Source organism: Tympanuchus pallidicinctus, unplaced genomic scaffold (assembly GCF_026119805.1).
Source record: "Tympanuchus pallidicinctus isolate F22 unplaced genomic scaffold, pur_lepc_1.0 scaffold76, whole genome shotgun sequence".
Taxonomy (NCBI): domain Eukaryota; kingdom Metazoa; phylum Chordata; class Aves; order Galliformes; family Phasianidae; genus Tympanuchus; species Tympanuchus pallidicinctus.
This window is the reverse complement of record NW_026294798.1, coordinates 71,936-93,764: the sequence shown is the minus strand read 5'-3', so window position 1 is coordinate 93,764 and position 21,829 is coordinate 71,936. Positions and strand designations below refer to the sequence as shown.

At 62.5% G+C, this 21,829-nt stretch overlaps 1 protein-coding gene across 9 annotated transcripts in view; it reads right to left on the bottom strand.

Annotated features, from left to right (window-relative positions):
• Positions 1-17: 17 nt before the first annotated feature.
• DCTN1 (dynactin subunit 1) overlaps positions 18-21,829 on the bottom strand; it is a 61,090-nt gene continuing 39,278 nt past the window's right edge. For 5 of the 9 annotated variants that reach the window (XM_052667204.1, XM_052667196.1, XM_052667199.1 and 2 more), the window contains 25 exons: positions 20,858-20,896; positions 19,927-20,124; positions 18,807-19,011; positions 18,502-18,580; positions 14,945-15,104; positions 11,679-11,783; positions 10,200-10,391; positions 8,591-8,707; positions 7,313-7,465; positions 6,760-6,920; positions 6,113-6,281; positions 5,662-5,730; positions 5,252-5,314; positions 5,024-5,173; positions 4,639-4,800; positions 4,298-4,429; positions 3,583-3,711; positions 3,147-3,289; positions 2,836-3,002; positions 2,207-2,221; positions 1,728-1,864; positions 887-1,076; positions 487-563; positions 315-404; positions 18-237 (listed from right to left, as the gene is read on the bottom strand). In XM_052667204.1, coding sequence (XP_052523164.1) covers positions 100-237; positions 315-404; positions 487-563; positions 887-1,076; positions 1,728-1,864; positions 2,207-2,221; positions 2,836-3,002; positions 3,147-3,289; positions 3,583-3,711; positions 4,298-4,429; positions 4,639-4,800; positions 5,024-5,173; positions 5,252-5,314; positions 5,662-5,730; positions 6,113-6,281; positions 6,760-6,920; positions 7,313-7,465; positions 8,591-8,707; positions 10,200-10,391; positions 11,679-11,783; positions 14,945-15,104; positions 18,502-18,580; positions 18,807-19,011; positions 19,927-20,124; positions 20,858-20,896 — 3,240 coding nt within the window. In that variant the 3' untranslated portion in view covers positions 18-99. The remainder of the gene's footprint in view (positions 238-314; positions 405-486; positions 564-886; positions 1,077-1,727; positions 1,865-2,206; positions 2,222-2,835; positions 3,003-3,146; positions 3,290-3,582; positions 3,712-4,297; positions 4,430-4,638; positions 4,801-5,023; positions 5,174-5,251; positions 5,315-5,661; positions 5,731-6,112; positions 6,282-6,759; positions 6,921-7,312; positions 7,466-8,590; positions 8,708-10,199; positions 10,392-11,678; positions 11,784-14,944; positions 15,105-18,501; positions 18,581-18,806; positions 19,012-19,926; positions 20,125-20,857; positions 20,897-21,829) is intronic. The other 4 variants (XM_052667197.1, XM_052667200.1, XM_052667202.1 and 1 more) reach the window with 2 other exon arrangements.

Sequence of the window (21,829 nt, the reverse complement as noted above, 5' to 3'; positions counted from 1 at the left end):
GAAGGCGTGGAGCCGCGTGGCTGCACGAGGCTTTATTGGGCGGGAGGGGGACGGGGGGGTTTCTCCGCCGGGGGGGACACGCGGTGCTCCGGGGGGGTCCTACACCACGAAGTGCCGCTGGAGTTGGAGCAGCAGCTCCGGGGTGAGCAGCACGCGCTGCTCCCGGCCGTGTCCCGGCGCGCACGGGATGGACACGCGGCCGAAACGCGTCAGGCCCTGCTCCTTCTCGCGCTGCGCCTGCGGGAGAGAGCGGCGGCGGTGGGGCCGGGGGGGTCCGAGCTCCAATGAACCCCACGAGGCCCCGCTCAACTCACCTTCAGGAAGGACGAGGAGGGGAACGCGCCGAAGCTGGTGGGGACGCCGGCGCCCGGCTGCTCCTGCACCATCTCCCGCATGGCCTCCTCCTGCGCAGAGCCGCCGCTTCCAGCACCGCCCACAGCCCCCGCTCCCCCCATCCCCCGCCCGGGCGCTGCCCGCACTCCTTACCCGCAGCGCCTCGATGCTGCCCTTCACGGCCCACAGCCGGGCCGTCTGCTCCAACAGCCGCGCGGCCGCGCTGCGTCCTGCGGAGGTGTGGGGTGAACGCGTGGCCGCGGCCCTCACCAAGCCCTGCACTCAGAGGGGAGGCTGGGGGCCGTGGGGCTCCTGGGGAGGCTGAGCTGCAGCAGCGAGCAGCGCCTCTCCGGCGCCGTGCCATCCCCGGCGCTACAACGCCCCCAGCACGGCGGGGCTGCGCGGCACCGTGAGCCGTCCCAGCGCCCGGCCGGCAGGGCTGAGGGGCGGGCAGGGGCTCCGCACGGTGCCGCTGCTCCCCCCGGCACGAGGATGGCACCGACGGCGTCCACAGCCCTCGGGCTCGGCCTCACCGCGGCCCCGCTGGGCTCACCTGACTTGGTCTGCTTGGTGTCCACCACCTTGGCGTTGGTGCTCATCTGGTACAGGGTCTCCAGCAGCTGCGTGCTCTTGCGGTACAGCGTGAGCGTGGCCGGGCCCCCCCCATGCTTGCTCTGCGGGAGGGACACCTTGGCCACCTGCAGGGGCTTCAGGCCGGCCAGCTCCAGCTTCATCTGTGCGCCCTGCGAGGGGACAGCAGTGGAACGGACGGCGGGGAGGGGGGGTGAGGAATAGGGGGGTGATTGGGGCAGGGGGTGATGGGAGCAGGTTGGGTGTTTGGGAGGAAAGGAACAGAGAAAATGAGCGTTAAAGGCAAGGAGAAGACGACAAAGCGGCGCTCAGAAACAGCTGCAGGCGGAGCTCCCGACGGTGGGGGACCCGTGGTGGCAGCGCTGCCTCACACTGTGGGGTAGGGGATGGAGGGGGGCGGCCCTGCAGTGCAGCTCAGTGCCTGCTGGGCTTGGGGCTCCCCCACAGCAGCAGCCATGGCTGCACCCTGTTGGGTGTAAGCAGTCGTCACAGCACCACAGCATCGTAGGGGTTGGAAGGGACCTCCAGGGATCATCGAGTCCAACCCCCTGCCAAAGCAGGTTCCCTACAGCAGGTCAAATCACAGCCCTGCAGCCACGCATCACCAGCTGCATGATTACACGTCTGTGAATTACTGCCAGCAAAACGTTATTTGCTTAACGAGGTTCTTCGCTGCTCTGTTTCCTCGTGCAGCTCCACTCAGCACCGAATGCCCCCAGTACTCAGCACCAATGCGCCCAGCACTGCCAGCTCCTGCCCCCCAGCTGGGGGTCGCTCTGCCAGCCCCGCGCCCTCGCGCTCACCTTGAGGCGGTTGTTCTCGTTCTTGAGGTGCCTGATGGAGAGCTGCAGCGCTTCGATTTGCTGCAGGAGGAGGGGGGAATCCTTCACCTGCACCGGCCCCGTGCTGCCGCCCCCGGCTGCCTGCCCAGCTCCCACGCCTGCAGGAAGGCAGGCGGCGTCAGGCAGGCAGCGCAGCACGGGGGGTGCTGGAAACACCGAGGGCTCGGCCCCACGATTTGCACCGCGGCTGAGCTGAGGTCTTGCTCAGGCACAGCTCGCAGCACGCTGTGCTCACGGCAGCCCCAGCTGCTCCCGCTGCCCGTTTCGCAGGGATGCACGCCGTCGCTGCAGTCGCATCGCCCCGCATCCTGCAGTCCCGCGCTCGGTGCGGCCCTCTGCCCCCAACTGCGACCCCCCCCCCGCTGCAGCTGCTGCCCACCCCCGCCATGCTGTGCGCCCGCTGCCCTGCATGCACTGCTGGGAGCGCCGCGCTGCCGTACCTCTCTGCTGTTCCTCTGCAGCGCAGGGAGAGGAGGCAGAGGAGAGACAAGAAGAGGAATTATGCTGAGGACTGGGGCTGGCAGCTGAGAGCAGCTGCGCCCCCAGCCGTGTCCTGTGCCGCTCCGTGCCCCTGCTGCAGTGACTGCGGGATGCCCGGAGCTGCAGCTCACGGCTGCAGTGACCCAAGGAGAGGTTGCAACCCAAAGGCAGCTGCCATCTGCTCCCCAGCGAGCTGCTGGTGGTCGTGGTGCAGCGAGAGGGCGATGCTGCCGTGCCCTCCTTGCCATGGCATCACCCAGCCTGGGGGGCCGCATGGGCCAGGAGTCGCCACAGTGCTGCAGGGCCCCACAGGGAGCTGACGGCTCCGCCACGCACTGCCCTGCAGCCGGTGATGCCAGCATGGTTCCCTGCAGCCCTGCGTGGGGCCCTGCCTGCCTGAGGGACACAGAGCTGCCGACACCCCAGCTGCCCTCACTGCCCCCACGCGGAGCTGCCGGCCCTCCCCACGGCGCCACCACCGCTCCAGCACCTCCCGTCCCCATCACCCCGACCCTGACGGCACATGCAAGGCTCCACGTCCCCAAGGACAGCAGAGCCCCCCATCGAGGGGCCGCTCGGTGCCACGCACCTCCTGCGATGCCTGACACGATGCAGGCGACCCCGGAGGCAGGGGCCCCGCGCAGCCCCTCGATGGTCCGCTTGGACTGGTTGTTCAGGCGCTGCTTCAGCTCCACCTTCTCGGATTCCAGCTGGTCGATGTCAGCCTGGAGGGCGTCCATGGTCTCCTCGAACTCCCTGCAGAAGCACAGGCACTCACAGCTCTGACCACGGCTCGCCCCCGTGCCGCCCCACAGATGTTCCACATCGCCTCGAGCAGAACGGGTGGTTCTGGGCCACGGGGGACCCCTAACAGCCCCACAGCCCCCACCCCACGCTTACTTCTCCTTCTTCTTGAGCAGTGTTTGGGTCTCGTCCAGCTTCGTCTGTATCTTTTCCACGCGGTCGTCGGCATCCTTGGACGCGCTGTCCAACTTCTTCTCCAGGAGGCTGAGGCGCACGTTGGCTTCGCTCAGCTCCTCACCCTGCAGCACAGGGGAAGAAAGCAGAGCTCAGAGCCCTGGGGGAGCACAGGGGAGAGCTCTCTGCAGGTCCCTAACAGGGGCTGCCCAGAAATCCCACGCTGCCGTGCCGCCGGTGCCCAGAGCAGCGCCCACAGCGAGGCACCGGGCTGCAGCACAGCTGAGGACCCGACGGGGGTGAGGCAGCAGCTCCACAGGCAGCAGCTCGGCAGCGGGGCCACAACGCTGAGCACAACGCTGAGCACGACAGCAGCCCTGCTGCCCTCCGCTGGCTGGCTGCCTCGCTGACGGCTCACCTTGATCTTGAGGGACTTCTTCAGCTCCTTGATGACCGTCTCCCTGTCCTCCAGCTTCAGCCCCAGCCCCTCAGCATCGGTGATCTCAGCCCGAAGAGCGGCTGCCCGCAGCTCAGCAGGTGGGGTGGGCTGCAGAGGGGAGCGGAGGGAGACGATATAGAATTGGGTTGCAGAGCTCCAAGCACAGCCCACCCCATAGATCACCCCACAGCCCACCCCATAGCTCAGCCCACAGCCCACCCCATAGCCCAGCCCACAGCCCACCCCATAGCTCAGCCCACAGCCCACCCCATAGCCCAGCCCACAGCCCACCCCATAGCTCAGCCCACAGCCCACCCCATAGCTCAGCCCACAGCCCACCCCATAGCTCAGCCCACAGCCCACCCCATAGCCCAGCCCACAGCCCACCCCATAGCTCAGCCCACAGCCCACCCCATAGCTCACCCCACAGCTCACCCCACAGCCCACCCCATAGCTCAGCCCACAGCCCACCCCATAGCCCAGCCCACAGCCCACCCCATAGCCCACCCCATAGCTCAGCCCACAGCCCACCCCATAGCCCAGCCCACAGCCCACCCCATAGCTCAGCCCACAGCCCACCCCATAGCTCACCCCACAGCTCAGCCCCACAGCCCAGCCCACAGCCCAGCCCCATAGCCCACCCCATAGCTCAGCCCACAGCCCACCCCATAGCTCAGCCCACAGCCCACCCCACCTTGCTCTGTGGCCGGTCGGCATCATATTCTCCCTCCTGCATGGCCGTGGCCATCTTGTTCATGGTGGCAATAAGGATGCTGCAGGACTGGCGCAGGCACTCGTAGGGGTTGATGCCCTGAGTGCCGTAGATCTGCAAGGAATTGGGGGGAGGTGGACGGGGCAGGAGGCCCTCAGCGGAGCTCCCAGCCCCCTGCTGCCCCCCCACATCGTGTCACATCCACAGGGCCGGCTGTGGTGCAGCGTTTCCCATCCCACTTTGCTCCCAGCTCTGCAGCGCAGCAGGGATTCGGTCCCCTCGCTGCAGCAGGGCGCCCGGGGATGCAGAGCAGAGCTGCCCACCTGCTCGCTGACTTTGAAGGCCAGGTCCTCCAGCTTCACTGCCTGCAGCCCCTCATTCTCAGCCAGCGGGGCGATGAGCTGCGCGCCGGCAGCGGCCACCTCCTGCAGCACGGCCACCACCCAGGTGAGGTGCTTACGGCAGTCCAGCAGCGTGTCTGACACCTGGGGCCGGGCACAGGGAGGCTGAGGGGGGGAAGCAAAGGGGCCGCACCACCCCAGGCACTGCAGCCATGGAGCAGAGCAGCCCCTGGCCGGGCTCTGACAGGGCTGACGTTTAGCAGCCATCACTGATGGCAAACATGGGGGAAGCAGGAAGAAACTCAAGGATGGAGGGGAGGCGATGAAGCCCACGCACCCCCCTGAGCACAGACAGCACGCAGCCCACCTGCTGCCCGAAGCCCAGCGCTGCCGGGATGCCCGGTGCGTCCGTGCCCGGCATGCGGCGCCGGATCTTCTTGCAGAACTGCCTGATGTCGCTGCACGACGTCTCCAGGTCCTTGAGCAGGATGGCCAGGTCGGACGCCTCCTGCCCGGCCTAAGAGCGGAGAAAGGAGCTCAGCCATCTGCTGGGGGTGGGGGCACCCAGCACAGCCCACCCCACGCTCCCTCCTACCTGCAGGAAGGCGCGCAGTCTGCACACCTCCACCCCCATGCAGTCCAAGGCACTCTGGGTGAACTGCGGGCACAGAGCGGGCGCCGTGAGCAGCAGCGCAGGGCAGCACGGTGCTGCAGTGCTGGGTTGGACCCCCTGCGCCCCACGCTGCTGCAACCCCAGGCTTTCCAGGAGAAAGGTTTGAGGGCCAAACAGGTTTGGTTTCACCCTGTGGACGCAGCGCTTCCACACGGAGCCCAGGAGCTCCTGGACGCGAGGGACCCCGCAGGGCCCACAGCCCACATCTCCCCCCCGTCCCACGGCTGTGCCAGCAGCAGCGGCTGCCAGGGAACCACCAGCGAGGCCGGGGGGGTTGCGGGGACTCCCAGGCCGCCCATGGGATGCAGGGGGGCTGCATTGCAGCACTTCACCTTGATGTGGTCGGCCAGCTGCATGGTGCAGTCCTCAGCCTGCTCGGCCAGGTGGATGCTGTACAGGTGCTGCACGAAAAGAGATCAGCACAGAGCGGCGTCCCTTCAGTGCTCCCACACACGCAGGCACACGAACCAAGGGAGGAAACGCGTTAAAAAAAGCCAACCCACCAACGCTGAAGTTTGCCCTGATTTTTAACTGGAAGTGAAGACTCAGCAGCAGCAGAGCAGGCCCCGCGAGCACCCAGCCCTCACAAGGAGCTGCGTTAAGGGGGCCCTTCTGAACCACCCACCAACAGCACAGAGCTGCAGAATCCCAGCGCAGGGGAATCATGATGGACCTCCCGGGATGCAGCACAGCCCCAGCCGGCGGCCGCGGGCTCAAAGGCCGCATGCTGCAGGGGTGAAATGCTGCCCGGAGCACCAACGCAGGCTGGTGCACGGCGCCCACCTGGTAGTACTTGATGGCTTTGGTCAGGGGCTCCACGTTGACCGTCTCATCCAGCTGGTCCTTGTGCAGCAGCTCGATCAGGAAGTCCAGGGAGCGCTCGTGCACGCTCATCTCGGGGTACAGCATCCCCACCTTCTTGTACACCTCCACGCTGCATTTGTTCAGGGCTCTGGGGGGGGAACGCAGGCACGCTCAGCTCACCTGTGACAGCAGCAGGGGGCCGACTTCCCAGCTCCCTGGGGAGCACAGCAGCTGGGCAGAAGTCAAGACGCCCGCAGGAGAGCAGGGCACGAAATGGGAGCTGTGCGGGAGGCAGCCCCCGGCGCAGCGCACCGCAGCCTCTGGGGCAGAAGGCAGCGCTGGAGGCAGATCCGCCACCTCGCAGCAGCGCACAGCGTTCAGCAGCAAAGGAATCTCGCAGAGCTCCGCCTCGGCGAGCCCCGATCCCGGCAGCCGCCCCCTGCAGGGCGAGCGCAGCCCCTCACCGCCATCCCCAAGGGCGGCTCCACGCCGCGGCACCGCGCAGCAACGCGGCGTCGATGGGAGCCGGGGGTGACGGCGCAGGGCAGGGGGTGGGGATGGGGGCTGGGGATGGGGGCTGGGGATGGGGGCTGGGGATGGGGCAGCGGGGCGGGCCGTGCACTCACTGCTCGTATTTGTGCAGCGTGGCCTGCAGCAGGCTCAGCGAGTAAACCAGCCCCGCTGCGAAGCTCAGCTGCTCTCCTGCCGCTCCCCGCAGCCCCGCGCGCGCCGCGCAGTTCTCGTTCAGCTCGAACTTCTCCTGCGCCTGTTTGCTGATCAGCTCCGCCTGTGGGGAAGGGGAAAAGCTTCAGGAGTCGTGCTGCGCCTGCCCTGAGTTGGTCTGCTGGGATCGGGGTGCATCCCCTGCACCTCCGGCCCCAAAAAGCACCGTTCCTGGGAGGATCTCTGAGCGCGGGGAGGGACGGCTGGGAGCCCCCACCGCGCCTGTGCTGGCGGAACTGCCCAAAAGGACAGGATGAGCCCCAGTGCTGCAAGCAGCTGGCAGCCAGGGCAGGAACCTCTGCTCCCTCCTCCTCCTCCTCCTCCCCCTCCCCCTCTTCCTCCTCCCAGGCCCCGCTGAATGCCCTCAGACAAACAAACACTCAAAATCCCAGGACGGAAGGGGAGCCCAACAGCACAGCGGCTGCAGGGCGGCCCCTCCACCCCCGGGGAGCCCACCTTGCAGATGAGCCGTGGGATGAGCAGCAGCACCAGGACGCAGTCGTGATCCCCGCCGTGGCGCAGGAAGCTGTCCGGCATGAAGGAGGTGAGCAGGGAGACGTGCCGGTTGGCCTGCTGCACCTCCATCTGCCGCAGCTCCATCTCGATGGCCTGCAGCAACAGCGCACAGCCGCTCAGCGCTTCCGACCCGGCGCCCGGCTCCGCCAACCCCGCGCAGCGCCGCAGGACGGGGCGGCAGCTGAGAGCAGCGCGGGGGAAAAGGAGCGGGGTGCTGCTGGTGCACGGCTGCCTGAGAGCCAGCGGTGCAGAGCAGCGCAGAGCAGCGCAGAGCAGCGCAGCGCTCCTGGGGTGCGAGCAGCTCTCAGGAGAAGGGCGGCCCCCCAGCACCCCGCAGCTCCACGCGGATGGTTTGGAGCCGGCAGGCGGCGCTCACAGAATCACAGAATCACCCGGGTCGGAAGGGACCTCAAGGATCACGCAGTTCCAACCCCCTGCCCAGCAGGGCCACCAAACATCCACATTCACATCAGGTTGCCCAGGACCCCGTCCAACCTGGCCTTGAACACGGCCAAGGACGGGGCATCCACAACCTCCCTGGGCAGCCCGTTCCAGGCCCAACCGCTCTCCTTGGGAAGAACTTCCCCCTAACATCCAACCTCAATCTTCCCTCCCTCAACTTGGATCCATTTCCCCTCGTCCTGCTGTTGTCAGCCCTTCTGAAGAGTTGACTCCCCTCCTGGCTGTAGGTTCCCTTCAGGTATCGATAGGCTGCACTGAGGTCACCCCGCAGCTTCTCTTCTCCAGGCTGAACGAGCCCAACTCCCTCAGCCTGTCCTCATAGGGGAGGTGCTCCAGCCCCCTGCTCATCTCAGTCGCCCTCCTCTGGACCCTTTCCAACATCTCAATGTCTTTCTTGTCCTGAGGGCTCCACACCTGGACACAGGACTCCAGATGGGGCCTCACAAGAGCCGAGTAGAGAGGGACGATCACCTCCCTGTCCCTGCTGACCACCCCTCTCCTGATGGAGCCCAGGATCCCATTTGCCTTTCGAGCTGCCAGAGCGCACTGCTGCCTCATGTTCAGCCTCTCGTCCATCAGGACCCCCAGGTCCTTCTCTTGAGCTGCTCTCATGTCCACTCCTCCCAGCCTCTATGGGTGCCTGGGGTTCTTCCGGCCCCAATGCAAAGCCTTGCACTTTGCCGTGTTGAACCTCATCAGGTTCAGCCCTCCAGCCTGTCGAGGTCCCTCTGAAAAGGGTCGCTCCTGCTGCCCTACCTTCGCGTGGGCCTTCGTCTCTGCAAACTTGATCTTGAAGTCGAACATCTCGGGAGGCGGCTGCTGCTGCTTCTCTGCGGACGCCTCTTGCTGACTCATGAGCTCCCGGTTCACATCCTGAGCAGGGAGAGAAGCGCTCACACAGCTGCAAACCATGCAGCCCCGCGGCCCCTGCGCACCCACAGCAGCTGCAGGGCTGCTCTCTGGGGGCTCCTTGTGCAACAGCAGGTGAGAAAGGGGAACACAGCTGATGCTGGGCTGTGCGGAAGCCGAGGAACCCCATGGACTCATCACCCGTCTCTGAGCCACCAGCAACGCCAAGGAGAGCTGAGAGCCGTGCTGGGTGACCCACGGTGCTCCGGCTGCTCCAGGTTCCCAAGTTTGCAGCAGCAGAGCTCAGCAGAGCGAATGCTGAAACACCCATGTGCTCAGCATGGGCTCCAGCAGATGCTCCCCGTGCAGCAGAGGGACAGCGAGCACCGCCTGGAGCCGTGGGCACAGCCAGCCCAGCACAGAACCTCCGCAGGGCAGCAGAATCACAGAATGGCTGGGTTGGAAGGGACCTGAGGGATCGCGGAGCTCCAATCCCCCACCACAGGCAGGGCCACCAACCTCCATATCTAAGGCTACACCAGGCTGCCCAGGGCCCCATCCAACCTCCAACCCCTCCAGGGATGGACGGGGCATCGCAGCCTCTCTGCAGCTGTTCAGCCCCTCACCACTCTCTCTCTAAAGAAATCCCCCTGACATCCAACCCCAAGCTGCCCTCCCTCCATTCAAACCGTTTCCCCTCGTCCTGCTGCCATCTCCCCTTGCACACAGCTGCCTCCCCTCCTGGCTGCAGGCTCCCTTCAGGCACTGCAGGCTGCTCTGAGGTCACCCCGCAGCTTCTGCTCTTTGTGCTGAACGAGCCCAGCTCCCTCAGCCTGCCTTTGTAGGGAGGTGCTGCAGCCTCTGAGCATCTCTGTGGCTCCTCTGCTCCCTCTCCAACAGCTCCCTGTCTTTCTCACAGCATCACAGAACAGCCAAGGTTGGAAGGGACCTCAAGAATCACAAAGCTCAGACCCCCTGTTGCATGCAGGGCCACCAACCTCCATATCTAAGGCTACACCAGGCTGCCCAGGGCCCCATCCAACCTCCAACCCCTGCAGGGATGGACGGGGCATCGCAGCCTCTCTGCAGCTGTTCAGCCCCTCACCTCTCTCTCTGTAAAGAAATCCCCCTGACATCCAACCCCAAGCTGCCCTCCCTCAGCTCCCAGCCGTTTCCCCTCGTCCTGCTGCCATCTCCCCTTGCACACAGCTGCCTCCCCTCCTGGCTGCAGGCTCCCTTCAGGCACTGCAGGCTGCACTTTGCTCACCCCGCAGCTTCTCCTCTCCGTGCTGAACGAGCCCAGCTCCCTCAGCCTGCCTTTGTGATCGATGCTGCAGCCCCTGCTCATCTCTGTGCCTCCTCTGGACCCCCTCCAACAGCTCCCTGCCTTTCCTGCACTGAAGGCTCCACACCTGGACGCAGCAGAGCAGCGCGCAGCCCCAGCTCACAACCAGCCCTTTATGGACCCGGCCAGGCTCAGCCCCGTGGCTGCGGTGCTCAGGGCCGCCAGCTGTACCTGCAGGTGCGCCGTCAGCTCCCTGTATTTCTTGATGGTCTGCTGGTAATCAGCCACGGTCTCCTGGGCGGCCTCCACGCGTTTCTCCGCCTCGCGCACCCGCGCCGTCGCCATGTCCAGCTGCTCCCGCAGCTCCAGCTCCGTCTCGCGGGCGTTTTCCTGCAGCTCGTCGTTCATCTCGTTCATGGCTTCCTGGGGAGGGGGGTCAGACAAGCACAGAATCAACAGCAGAACGGCCTGGGCTGCACAGGAGCGCAGTGCTCACAGCATCACAGCATCACAGCATCACAGGATTGTAGGGGTTGGAAGGGACCCATAGAGCTCATGGAGTCCAACCCCCTGCCAAAGCAGGTTTTCCCTACAGCAGGTCGGCATCCAGGCAGGTCTTGAACATCTCCAGAGCAGGAGACTCCACCACCTCCCTGGGCAGCCTGTTCCAGTGAACAGTGGGACCCACAGAGACACGTTGGGACCCATTGGGACCCACAGAGACACGTTGGGACCCATAGAGACACATTGGGACCCATTGGGACCCACAGAGACACGTTGGGACCCATAGAGACACATTGGGACCCATTGGGACCCACAGAGACACGTTGGGACCCATAGAGACACGTTGGGACCCATTGGGACCCATGGAGACACATTGGGACCCACAGACTCCCCCCTCCCTGTCCCATTGCTCCTCCCCTCACTGCACAGCCGTTCCTTCGCACAGTGCTGCACAACTTCCTATGCTCAGTTTCCAGCCGTTTCCCCTCCTCCTGTCTCCACTCACCACTGAAAAGAGTCCATCCTCGCCATTCTGCCCCCCACACCTCAGATATTCACAGACCTGGATCAGGTCCCCTCTCAGCCTCCTTCCCTCCATGCTGAACAGACGCAGCTCAGCCTTCCTCCATAGCAGAGATGCTCCAGGCCCTTCACCATCTTTCGGCCCTCCGCTGGACTCTTCCCAAGAGCTCCCTGTCTGTTTTGTACTGGGGAGCCCAGAGCTGCACGCAGTGCTCCAGATGAGGCCTCAGCAGGGCAGAGCAGAGGGGGAGCATCGCCTCTCTCCACCTGCTGGCCACGCTCTGTGCAATGCAGCCCAGGATGCCGTTGGCCCTCTTGGCCACAAGGGCACCCTGCTGGCTCATGGCAACCTGTCGTCCACCAGGACACCCAGCTCCCTCTCCGCAGGGCTCCCCTCCAGCAGCTCATCCCCCATCCTGTACCGCTGCATGCAATCATTCCTCCCCAGATGCAAGACCCCACACTTGCTTTTGTTCAACCTCATCTGGTTTTTTTCTGCCCAGCTCTTTTCTTCTTTTTCTCTGCTCATCCGGCTCCAACCCCGTGCTGAGTGCAGGTCACCGACCGGCAGCCCAGGCTGCCCACAGCCACGTCCAGCCCGGCCTCGGATGCCTGCAGGGGCGCTGCTGTGCCTCCCAACCCGCTGCGGGCTCCCACCGCCCCCCACCCAGTGCCCCCACCTACCAGGTCCCCAACGGTCTCACGCAGCTCCCGCACTTTCTCCTCCAGGTCCAGGTTTCTCTCTGTCAGAGTTTCCACCATCTCCTCGGCGCCCAAAGCAGCGTCCACCTGGAAGCAGCACCGACTCACAGCCCCACATCAGGGCTGCTGGGGGCCCCACTGCTGCACGGCCAGCCCAGCACCAGGCTACAGCTGAGCCCCACACTGCTGCCCAGCGCCCCACATCTACAGCTGAGCCCCACACTGCTGCCCAGTGCCCCACATCCACTGCTGAGCCCCACACTGCTGCCCAGTGCCCCACATCTACAGCTGAGCCCCACACTGCTGCCCAGTGCCCCACATCAAAAGCTGAGCCCCACACTGCTGCCCAGTGCCCCACATCTACAGCTGAGCCCCACACTGCTGCCCAGTGCCCCACATCCACTGCTGAGCCCCACACTGCTGCCCAGTGCCCCACATCTACAGCTGAGCCCCACACTGCTGCCCATTGCCCCACATCCACTGCTGAGCCCCACACTGCTGCCCAGTGCCCCACATCTACAGCTGAGCCCCACACTGCTGCCCAGTGCCCCACATCCACTGCTGAGCCCCACACTGCTGCCCAGTGCCCCACATCTACAGCTGAGCCCCACACTGCTGCCCATTGCCCCACATCCACTGCTGAGCCCCACACTGCTGCCCAGTGCCCCACATCTACAGCTGAGCCCCACACTGCTGCCCAGTGCCCCACATCTACAGCTGAGCCCCACACTGCTGCCCAGTGCCCCACATCTACAGCTGAGCCCCACACTGCTGCCCAGTGCCCCACATCTACTGCTGAGCCCCACACTGCTGCCCAGTGCCCCACATCAAAAGCTGAGCCCCACACTGCTGCCCAGTGCCCCACATCAAAAGCTGAGCCCCACACTGCTGCCCATTGCCCCACATCCACTGCTGAGCCCCACACTGCTGCCCAGTGCCCCACATCTACTGCTGAGCCCCACACTGCTGCCCAGTGCCCCACATCCACTGCTGAGCCCCACACTGCTGCCCAGTGCCCCACATCAAAAGCTGAGCCCCACACTGCTGCCCAGTGCCCCACATCCACTGCTGAGCCCCACACTGCTGCCCAGTGCCCCACATCTACAGCTGAGCCCCACACTGCTGCCCAGTGCCCCACATCTACTGCTGAGCCCCACACTGCTGCCCAGTGCCCCACATCTACAGCTGAGCCCCACACTGCTGCCCAGTGCCCCACATCTACAGCTGAGCCCCACACTGCTGCCCAGTGCCCCACATCTACAGCTGAGCCCCACACTGCTGCCCAGTGCCCCACATCTACAGCTGAGCCCCACACTGCTGCCCAGTGCCCCACATCTACAGCTGAGCCCCACACCTGCTGCCCAGTGCCCCACATCTACAGCTGAGCCCCACACTGCTGCCCAGTGCCCCACATCTACAGCTGAGCCCCACACTGCTGCCCAGTGCCCCACATCTACAGCTGAGCCCCACACTGCTGCCCAGTGCCCCACATCTACAGCTGAGCCCCACACTGCTGCCCAGTGCCCCACATCTACTGCTGAGCCCCACACTGCTGCCCAGTGCCCCACATCTACAGCTGAGCCCCACACTGCTGCCCAGTGCCCCACATCTACAGCTGAGCCCCACGCCTGCTGCCCAGTGCCCCACATCGACTGCTGAGCCCCACACTGCTGCCCAGTGCCCCACATCTACAGCTGAGCCCCACACTGCTGCCCAGTGCCCCACATCTACAGCTGAGCCCCACACTGCTGCCCAGTGCCCCACATCTACAGCTGAGCCCCACACTGCTGCCCAGTGCCCCACATCTACAGCTGAGCCCCACACTGCTGCCCAGTGCCCCACATCCACTGCTGAGCCCCACACTGCTGCCCAGTGCCCCACATCTACAGCTGAGCCCCACACTGCTGCCCAGTGCCCCACTTCTACAGCTGAGCCCCACACTGCTGCCCAGTGCCCCACATCCACTGCTGAGCCCCACACTGCTGCCCAGTGCCCCACTTCTACAGCTGAGCCCCACACTGCTGCCCAGTGCCCCACATCCACTGCTGAGCCCCACACTGCTGCCCAGTGCCCCACATCTACAGCTGAGCCCCACACTGCTGCCCAGTGCCCCACATCTACAGCTGAGCCCCACACTGCTGCCCAGTGCCCCACATCTACAGCTGAGCCCCACACTGCTGCCCAGTGCCCCACATCTACAGCTGAGCCCCACACTGCTGCCCAGTGCCCCACATCTACTGCTGAGCCCCACACTGCTGCCCAGTGCCCCACATCTACAGCTGAGCCCCACACTGCTGCCCAGTGCCCCACATCTACAGCTGAGCCCCACGCCTGCTGCCCAGTGCCCCACATCGACTGCTGAGCCCCACACTGCTGCCCAGTGCCCCACATCTACAGCTGAGCCCCACACTGCTGCCCAGTGCCCCACATCTACAGCTGAGCCCCACACTGCTGCCCAGTGCCCCACATCTACAGCTGAGCCCCACACTGCTGCCCAGTGCCCCACATCTACAGCTGAGCCCCACACTGCTGCCCAGTGCCCCACATCCACTGCTGAGCCCCACACTGCTGCCCAGTGCCCCACATCTACAGCTGAGCCCCACACTGCTGCCCAGTGCCCCACTTCTACAGCTGAGCCCCACACTGCTGCCCAGTGCCCCACATCCACTGCTGAGCCCCACACTGCTGCCCAGTGCCCCACTTCTACAGCTGAGCCCCACACTGCTGCCCAGTGCCCCACATCCACTGCTGAGCCCCACACTGCTGCCCAGTGCCCCACATCTACAGCTGAGCCCCACACTGCTGCCCAGTGCCCCACATCTACAGCTGAGCCCCACACTGCTGCCCAGTGCCCCACATCCACTGCTGAGCCCCACACTGCTGCCCAGTGCCCCATATCCACTGCTGAGCCCCACACTGCTGCCCAGTGCCCCATATCCACTGCTGAGCCCCACACTGCTGCCCAGTGCCCCACATCTACAGCTGAGCCCCACACTGCTGCCCAGTGCCCCACATCTACAGCTGAGCCCCACACTGCTGCCCAGTGCCCCACATCTACAGCTGAGCCCCACACTGCTGCCCAGTGCCCCACATCTACAGCTGAGCCCCACACTGCTGCCCAGTGCCCCACATCCACTGCTGAGCCCCACACTGCTGCCCAGTGCCCCACATCCACTGCTGAGCCCCACACTGCTGCCCAGTGCCCCACACTGCTGCCCAGCACCCCAGCCCTCCCCCCCAGCACTCACCTGCTCCTTCAGCTCATCGACCGTTTTCTCCGCCTGCTTCACCTCCTCCTGCAGTTTCTCCCTCTGCTGTCGCAGCGATTCCAGCTCCGTGTTTTTCTTCTCCATTTGCTTCTGGAGTTTCACGTGTTCCTGCTTCTCCGACGCAGAGAGGTCCCTCATCCTGCAGGACACCGAGGCTGAGCAGCAGCCCAGCAGGAGAACAGGCAGCCTGGGGGGGCCACGTCCGTGCAGCACAGAGCCCAGTGCTGGCAGCATGCAGCTGCAGAGCCCCCATGTGTGCAGTTGGGTGTGCAGCACTCATAATGTCACTGCTGGGCTCTGTATGGCACAAAAGCACTCATAATGTCACTGCTGGGCTCTATATGGCACAAAAGCACTCATAATGTCACTGCTGGGCTCTATGGCACAAAAGCACTCATAATGTCACTGCTGGGCTCTGTATGGCACAAAAGCACTCATAATGTCACTGCTGGGCTCTCTATGGCACAAAAGCACTCATAATGTCACTGCTGGGCTCTATATGGCACAAAAGCACTCATAATGTCACTGCTGGGCTCTATATGGCACAAAAGCACTCATAATGTCACTGCTGGGCTCTATGGCACAAAAGCACTCATAATGTCACTGCTGGGCTCTATATGGCACAAAAGCACCCATAATGTCACTGCTGGGCTCTATATGACACAAAAGCACTCATAATGTCACTGCTGGGCTCTGTATGGCACAAAAGCACTCATAATGTCACTGCTGGGCTCTATATGACACAAAAGCACTCATAATGTCACTGCTGGGCTCTATATGACACAAAAGCACTCATAATGTCACTGCTGGGCTCTATATGACACAAAAGCACTCATAATGTCACTGCTGGGTTCTGTATGGCACAAAAGCACTCATAATGTCACAGCTGGGCTCTATATGACACAAAAGCACTCATAATGTCACTGCTGGGCTCTATATGACACAAAAGCACTCATAATGTCACTGCTGGGCTCTATGGCACAAAAGCACTCATAATGTCACTGCTGGGCTCTATATGGCACAAAAGCACTCATAATGTCACTGCTGGGCTCTGTATGGCACAAAAGCACTCATAATGTCACTGCTGGGCTCTGTATGGCACAAAAGCACTCATAATGTCACTGCTGGGCTCTATATGGCACAAAAGCACTCATAATGTCACTGCTGGGCTCTATATGGCACAAAAGCACTCATAATGTCACTGCTGGGCTCTATATGGCACAAAAGCACTCATAATGTCACTGCTGGGCTCTATATGGCACAAAAGCACTCATAATGTCACTGCTGGGCTCTATATGGCACAAAAGCACTCATAATGTCACTGCTGGGCTCTGTATGGCACAAAAGCACTCATAATGTCACTGCTGGGCTCTATATGGCACAAAAGCACTCATAATGTCACTGCTGGGCTCTGTATGGCACAAAAGCACTCATAATGTCACTGCTGGGCTCTGTATGGCACAAAAGCACTCATAATGTCACTGCTGGGCTCTATGGCACAAAAGCACTCATAATGTCACTGCTGGGCTCTATATGGCACAAAAGCACTCATAATGTCACTGCTGGGCTCTGTATGGCACAAAAGCACTCATAATGTCACTGCTGGGCTCTATATGGCACAAAAGCACTCATAATGTCACTGCTGCGCTCTATGGCACAAAAGCACTCATAATGTCACTGCTGGGCTCTGTATGGCACAAAAGCACTCATAATGTCACTGCTGGGCTCTATATGGCACAAAAGCACTCATAATGTCACTGCTGGGCTCTATGGCACAAAAGCACTCATAATGTCACTGCTGGGCTCTGTATGGCACAAAAGCACTCATAATGTCACTGCTGGGCTCTATGGCACAAAAGCACTCATAATGTCACTGCTGGGCTCTATGGCACAAAAGCACTCATAATGTCACTGCTGGGCTCTGTATGGCACAAAAGCACTCATAATGTCACTGCTGGGCTCTGTATGGCACAAAAGCACTCATAATGTCACTGCTGGGCTCTATATGGCACAAAAGCACTCATAATGTCACTGCTGGGCTCTATGGCACAAAAGCACTCATAATGTCACTGCTGGGCTCTGTATGGCACAAAAGCACTCATAATGTCACTGCTGGGCTCTATATGGCACAAAAGCACTCATAATGTCACTGCTGGGCTCTATATGGCACAAAAGCACTCATAATGTCACTGCTGGGCTCTGTATGGCACAAAAGCACTCATAATGTCACTGCTGGGCTCTATGGCACAAAAGCACTCATAATGTCACTGCTGGGCTCTATATGGCACAAAAGCACTCATAATGTCACTGCTGGGCTCTATGGCACAAAAGCACTCATAATGTCACTGCTGGGCTCTATATGGCATAAAAGCACTCATAATGTCACTGCTGGGCTCTATATGGCACAAAAGCACTCATAATGTCACTGCTGGGCTCTATATGGCACAAAAGCACTCATAATGTCACTGCTGGGCTCTGTATGGCACAAAAGCACTCATAATGTCACTGCTGGGCTCTGTAAGGCACAAAAGCACTCATAATGTCACTGCTGGGCTCTATGGCACAAAAGCACTCATAATGTCACTGCTGGGCTCTATATGGCACAAAAGCACTCATAATGTCACTGCTGGGCTCTATATGGCACAAAAGCACTCATAATGTCACTGCTGGGCTCTGTAAGGCACAAAAGCACTCATAATGTCACTGCTGGGCTCTGTATGGCACAAAAGCACTCATAATGTCACTGCTGGGCTCTGTAAGGCACAAAAGCACTCATAATGTCACTGCTGGGCTCTATATGGCACAAAAGCACTCATAATGTCACTGCTGGGCTCTATGGCACAAAAGCACTCATAATGTCACTGCTGGGCTCTGTATGGCACAAAAGCACTCATAATGTCACTGCTGGGCTCTATGGCACAAAAGCACTCATAATGTCACTGCTGGGCTCTGTATGGCACAAAAGCACTCATAATGTCACTGCTGGGCTCTATGGCACAAAAGCACTCATAATGTCACTGCTGGGCTCTGTATGGCACAAAAGCACTCATAATGTCACTGCTGGGCTCTATGGCACAAAAGCACTCATAATGTCACTGCTGGGCTCTGTATGGCACAAAAGCACTCATAATGTCACTGCTGGGCTCTATATGGCACAAAAGCACTCATAATGTCACTGCTGGGCTCTATATGGCACAAAAGCACTCATAATGTCACTGCTGGGCTCTTTAAGGCACACAGAGGCCATGTATCTCGAGCACGCGCTGCTCCCAGCCCCATGCAGGCTGGCAGTGCAGTGCAGGCAGCCCCCTCCCCCAGGCACACGAGCTGCCCTCAGGGGACCTGGCAGCAATGAATGTCACTGCAGTGAGAAGGAATTCTGCCTTCTGTGCTGGGGGCTCACAGAGCAGCAGAGCTCAGAGCCCCAGGGTGGCAGCAGCCGCCACATCCACTCATGCACAGAGGGATCCTGATTGGTGCACAGCGACCGACAGAGACGGCCCCCATCCTCCCGGGGAGCTCAGATGCTCTCCTACCTCACCAGAGCTTCCTTCAGCCTCGCGTTTTGCTCCTCCAGCTGCTTGACCTGGTAGCTGGACGCCGCTCCATCCGAGCCTGCAGCAGGAAGGAAGGTTCTGCTCTCGTGGACTCACCAGGTGCCCGCAGCTCCGGCTCCCCAGGATGCTCAGGATGAGGGCAGCTGAGTCACAGAGAGGGAACCACAGAGGGCCCTTCTGCAGGGGGAGCGCCGTCCCCAGCACGGGGACAGGCACTGAACCCATCCATGCCCACCCTTCCCCAGGGCTCAGCCCAGGCCGACCCTCCGCAGCTCCTCGCCCACCTTTCTCTTCGATCTCGTGCTTCAGGATCTCCAGGTCCATGGTGAGATATTCCACCTTCTCCTTCAGGGAGTCCACCTCCTGCTGCAGGGACTCTGCCCGCTCCTCTGCCATCTCCTTGTCCAGGGTTGCCATCTCGATGGCGTCGGCGGTGTCGGCCATCTCCTCCATGTAGCGCTCCTTGGCTTCCAGAGCATCTTTGGCTTCCTGGGGTCAAACCCACGGGTGAAAACCCCGTGCCCCCAAGTGCAGGGCCAGCAATGGAGAGCCCTCCCACGAAGCCCTGGGCAGCTCCAGCTCTCACAGCTGTCCCAAAGGAGGCTTGAGGCCCACCTGGAGGTGCCCAAGGCCAGGCTGGATGGGGCCCTGCTGCAGGGTTGGCTCTGGGTGGGCTTCAAGGCGCCCCCCAACCCCACATTCCATCATGCCACAGAACGGTCTGAGTTGGAAGCGGCCTTCGCAGGCCACCCGTCCCACCCCCTGCAATGAACAGCAGCACCCACGGCTCCAAGATGGGGGCAGAGCCCCATTCCCTGCCCTTGGGGTCTCTCACCCACCCCCATCTGGACAATGACCCTGTGGTTCTAATGAATGACGGCTGACGAGGGCTGGCAGGGGCAGCTCTCTGCCCACACTCCCATTTCCCCTCCCCTCTTCACAGCCCTTCCAGCTGCCCGGAGCTGTGCTGCCCCATCCCTGCCCCATCCAAGGCCACGGACGGCCTGAACTGCTGGGCATCCTTGTGGCAGGGATGGGGCTGGGGGCTGCGAGGTCTCAGCAGTGCTGAGAGCCCAGCTGTGTCTGTTTGACCCCCTTTACATTCACACACGCTGCCATCCCCTCCAGCCCCCCCAGGAACACAAACAGCCCCCAGCACAGCACCGCTTCCCTCAGCCCACACGGATCGTCCCAGACACCGGCGGTGCAGCAAGGAGAAGCCCCTCAGTGCTGCATTACAGCAGAGCCACGACGAGGCGCAGCTGCTTTAAGCCACGAGAGCCGTGTGGGGTCGCAGTGCTGTTTAGAGCCAGCAACCCCTGAGAGCAACAGGAAAGGAGACGCGGAGAGGAGGCACAAAGCTTCCCCCCAGCCCTGGGGGCCCCACGCCAGCTGCAGGCTCACCTTCCTGGCCTCCTTCAGCCGTTTCTGCAGGTCCGCCTGCTGCTCCTGCATCTTGCTCTTCCACTCCTGCACCTGCTCCAGCTGGATCTTGTACTTCTCCAGCTCTTTAAGCTTGGCTTTGTCCTCATTGCGCTTGATCTTCAGCGTCTCCAACTTTTCCTCCAGGTCCCTGACTTGGGAACGCAGGTTTTCTTCCTCCTACAGCATCAAACGGCCAAGAGGAGGAGCAGCGCTCGAAGCACGGAGCTCCAAGGAACCCCCTGAGCCCCTCAGAACCGCCCCAAAGGGCCACGGGGGGCAGCTTTTGGAGGCCTCCACCTGCAGCTCCGCACCCTCAGCCCTTTCCAAGCCTTTGGTGACTTCCCTCCCCCCCGAGGTGGCAGCGGGGTTACGGCACGCAGGAAACGCGTGGGCACAAACAGAGCCAGACCTCACAGAAAGGTTTTCACACAACCGCCTGCGCGGCACCGCAGGCTCACAGCGACCAGGGCTCCGAGTTGGTAGTGAGCAATGAGGGCACAACGCACAGCAGGGCACGCAGCCGGCGGCAGCCCGAGCCCTGGGCACCTTCCAGCCCCTACGGGTCCCAGCCTCAACCCCATCCCACCCCCAGCAGGCGGCCCCGTGCCCGGCAGGGCTCCCTTGGGCCCCGTGCGCACTGCTTGCGGCCCCCACTGCCCCCATCTCTGCCCCTGCTGCTGCTCCAGGCCGCCGGGGCTTTGAGGTGAAACCAGCAGTGCCTTCAGCACAGGGCTCTGCTGGGGACGATGCCGGTGCTGTGACGCAGGGCACAGCGAGCGCCCCAGGGCCGTGCTGTGAGCAGGGGCACCCAGCAGCCAAGCGGCGCCCTGCCCCACACGTGGGCTCTCACTGCACAGCGCTGAGCCCTGCAGCCCCCCATGCACGCAGCGCAGCCACGGGCAGCGGTCACCTGGTCCTCCTGCAATCTTTGCCCCACTGCTGGGCAGCTCTGCGGGCAGAGAAAGCTGCAGGTTAATGCCCTGCAGCCGGGCTGGGAGGGCTGTGGCCAGGCTCAAAGGGACGGAGCCACCTCAGGCACTCAGCCCCACAGCCCCTCTGTGCCCAGCGTGGCACAGCATCATCACACGGCCTCCCTTGGGGCTGCCCTGCAACTGCAGCAGAGCCTCGGAGGAAAGCTCAGCGTTCACACTGTGGAAAGAAAACCCCCAGGCCCACCTGCTTTGCGCTCTGTTGGTGCCCCACAGCTCAGGGTGACACCCCCCCCCCTGCACCCCCAGCCCTGGGGTTTTACAGCCCCCCACCCAGGCTGCAGCCCGGCAGCCCCACATGGTGTCCCGTGCTCCCCATCCCAGCCCTGCAGCGCTCAAACCTCACCCTAAAGCACCCATAAAGCAGCACGGCTTTATGGCAGCCCCAGGACCGGGCTTAAAGCCACCGAGATGGGGGACGTCAGGGAAGAGACCCTGCAAGACAGCCTGTGTGCCAACGGGGCGGAAGGAGCAGCTTTGTGCTCTGCTGCTCACTGCTGGGCAAACAGCACCAAGCAGGCACTGCTGCTGGCTTCTCATAAGGCAGCAGAGCAGCACTGGGCAATGGGGTTTCCTCACTCCCAGCACTGGGCAATGGGGTTTCCTCACTCCCAGCACTGGGCAATGGGGTTTCCTCACTTCCCCCAGCACTGGGCAATGGGGTTTCCTCACCCCCAGCACTGGGCAATGGGGTTTCCTCACTCCCAGCACTGGGCAATGGGGTTTCCTCACTTCCCCCAGCACTGGGCAATGGGGTTTCCTCACTCCCAGCACTGGGCAATGGGGTTTCCTCCCTTCCCCCAGCACTGGGCAATGGGGTTTCCTCACCTCCCCAGCACTGGGCAATGGGGTTTCCTCCCTTCCAGCACTGGGCAATGGGGTTTCCTCACTCC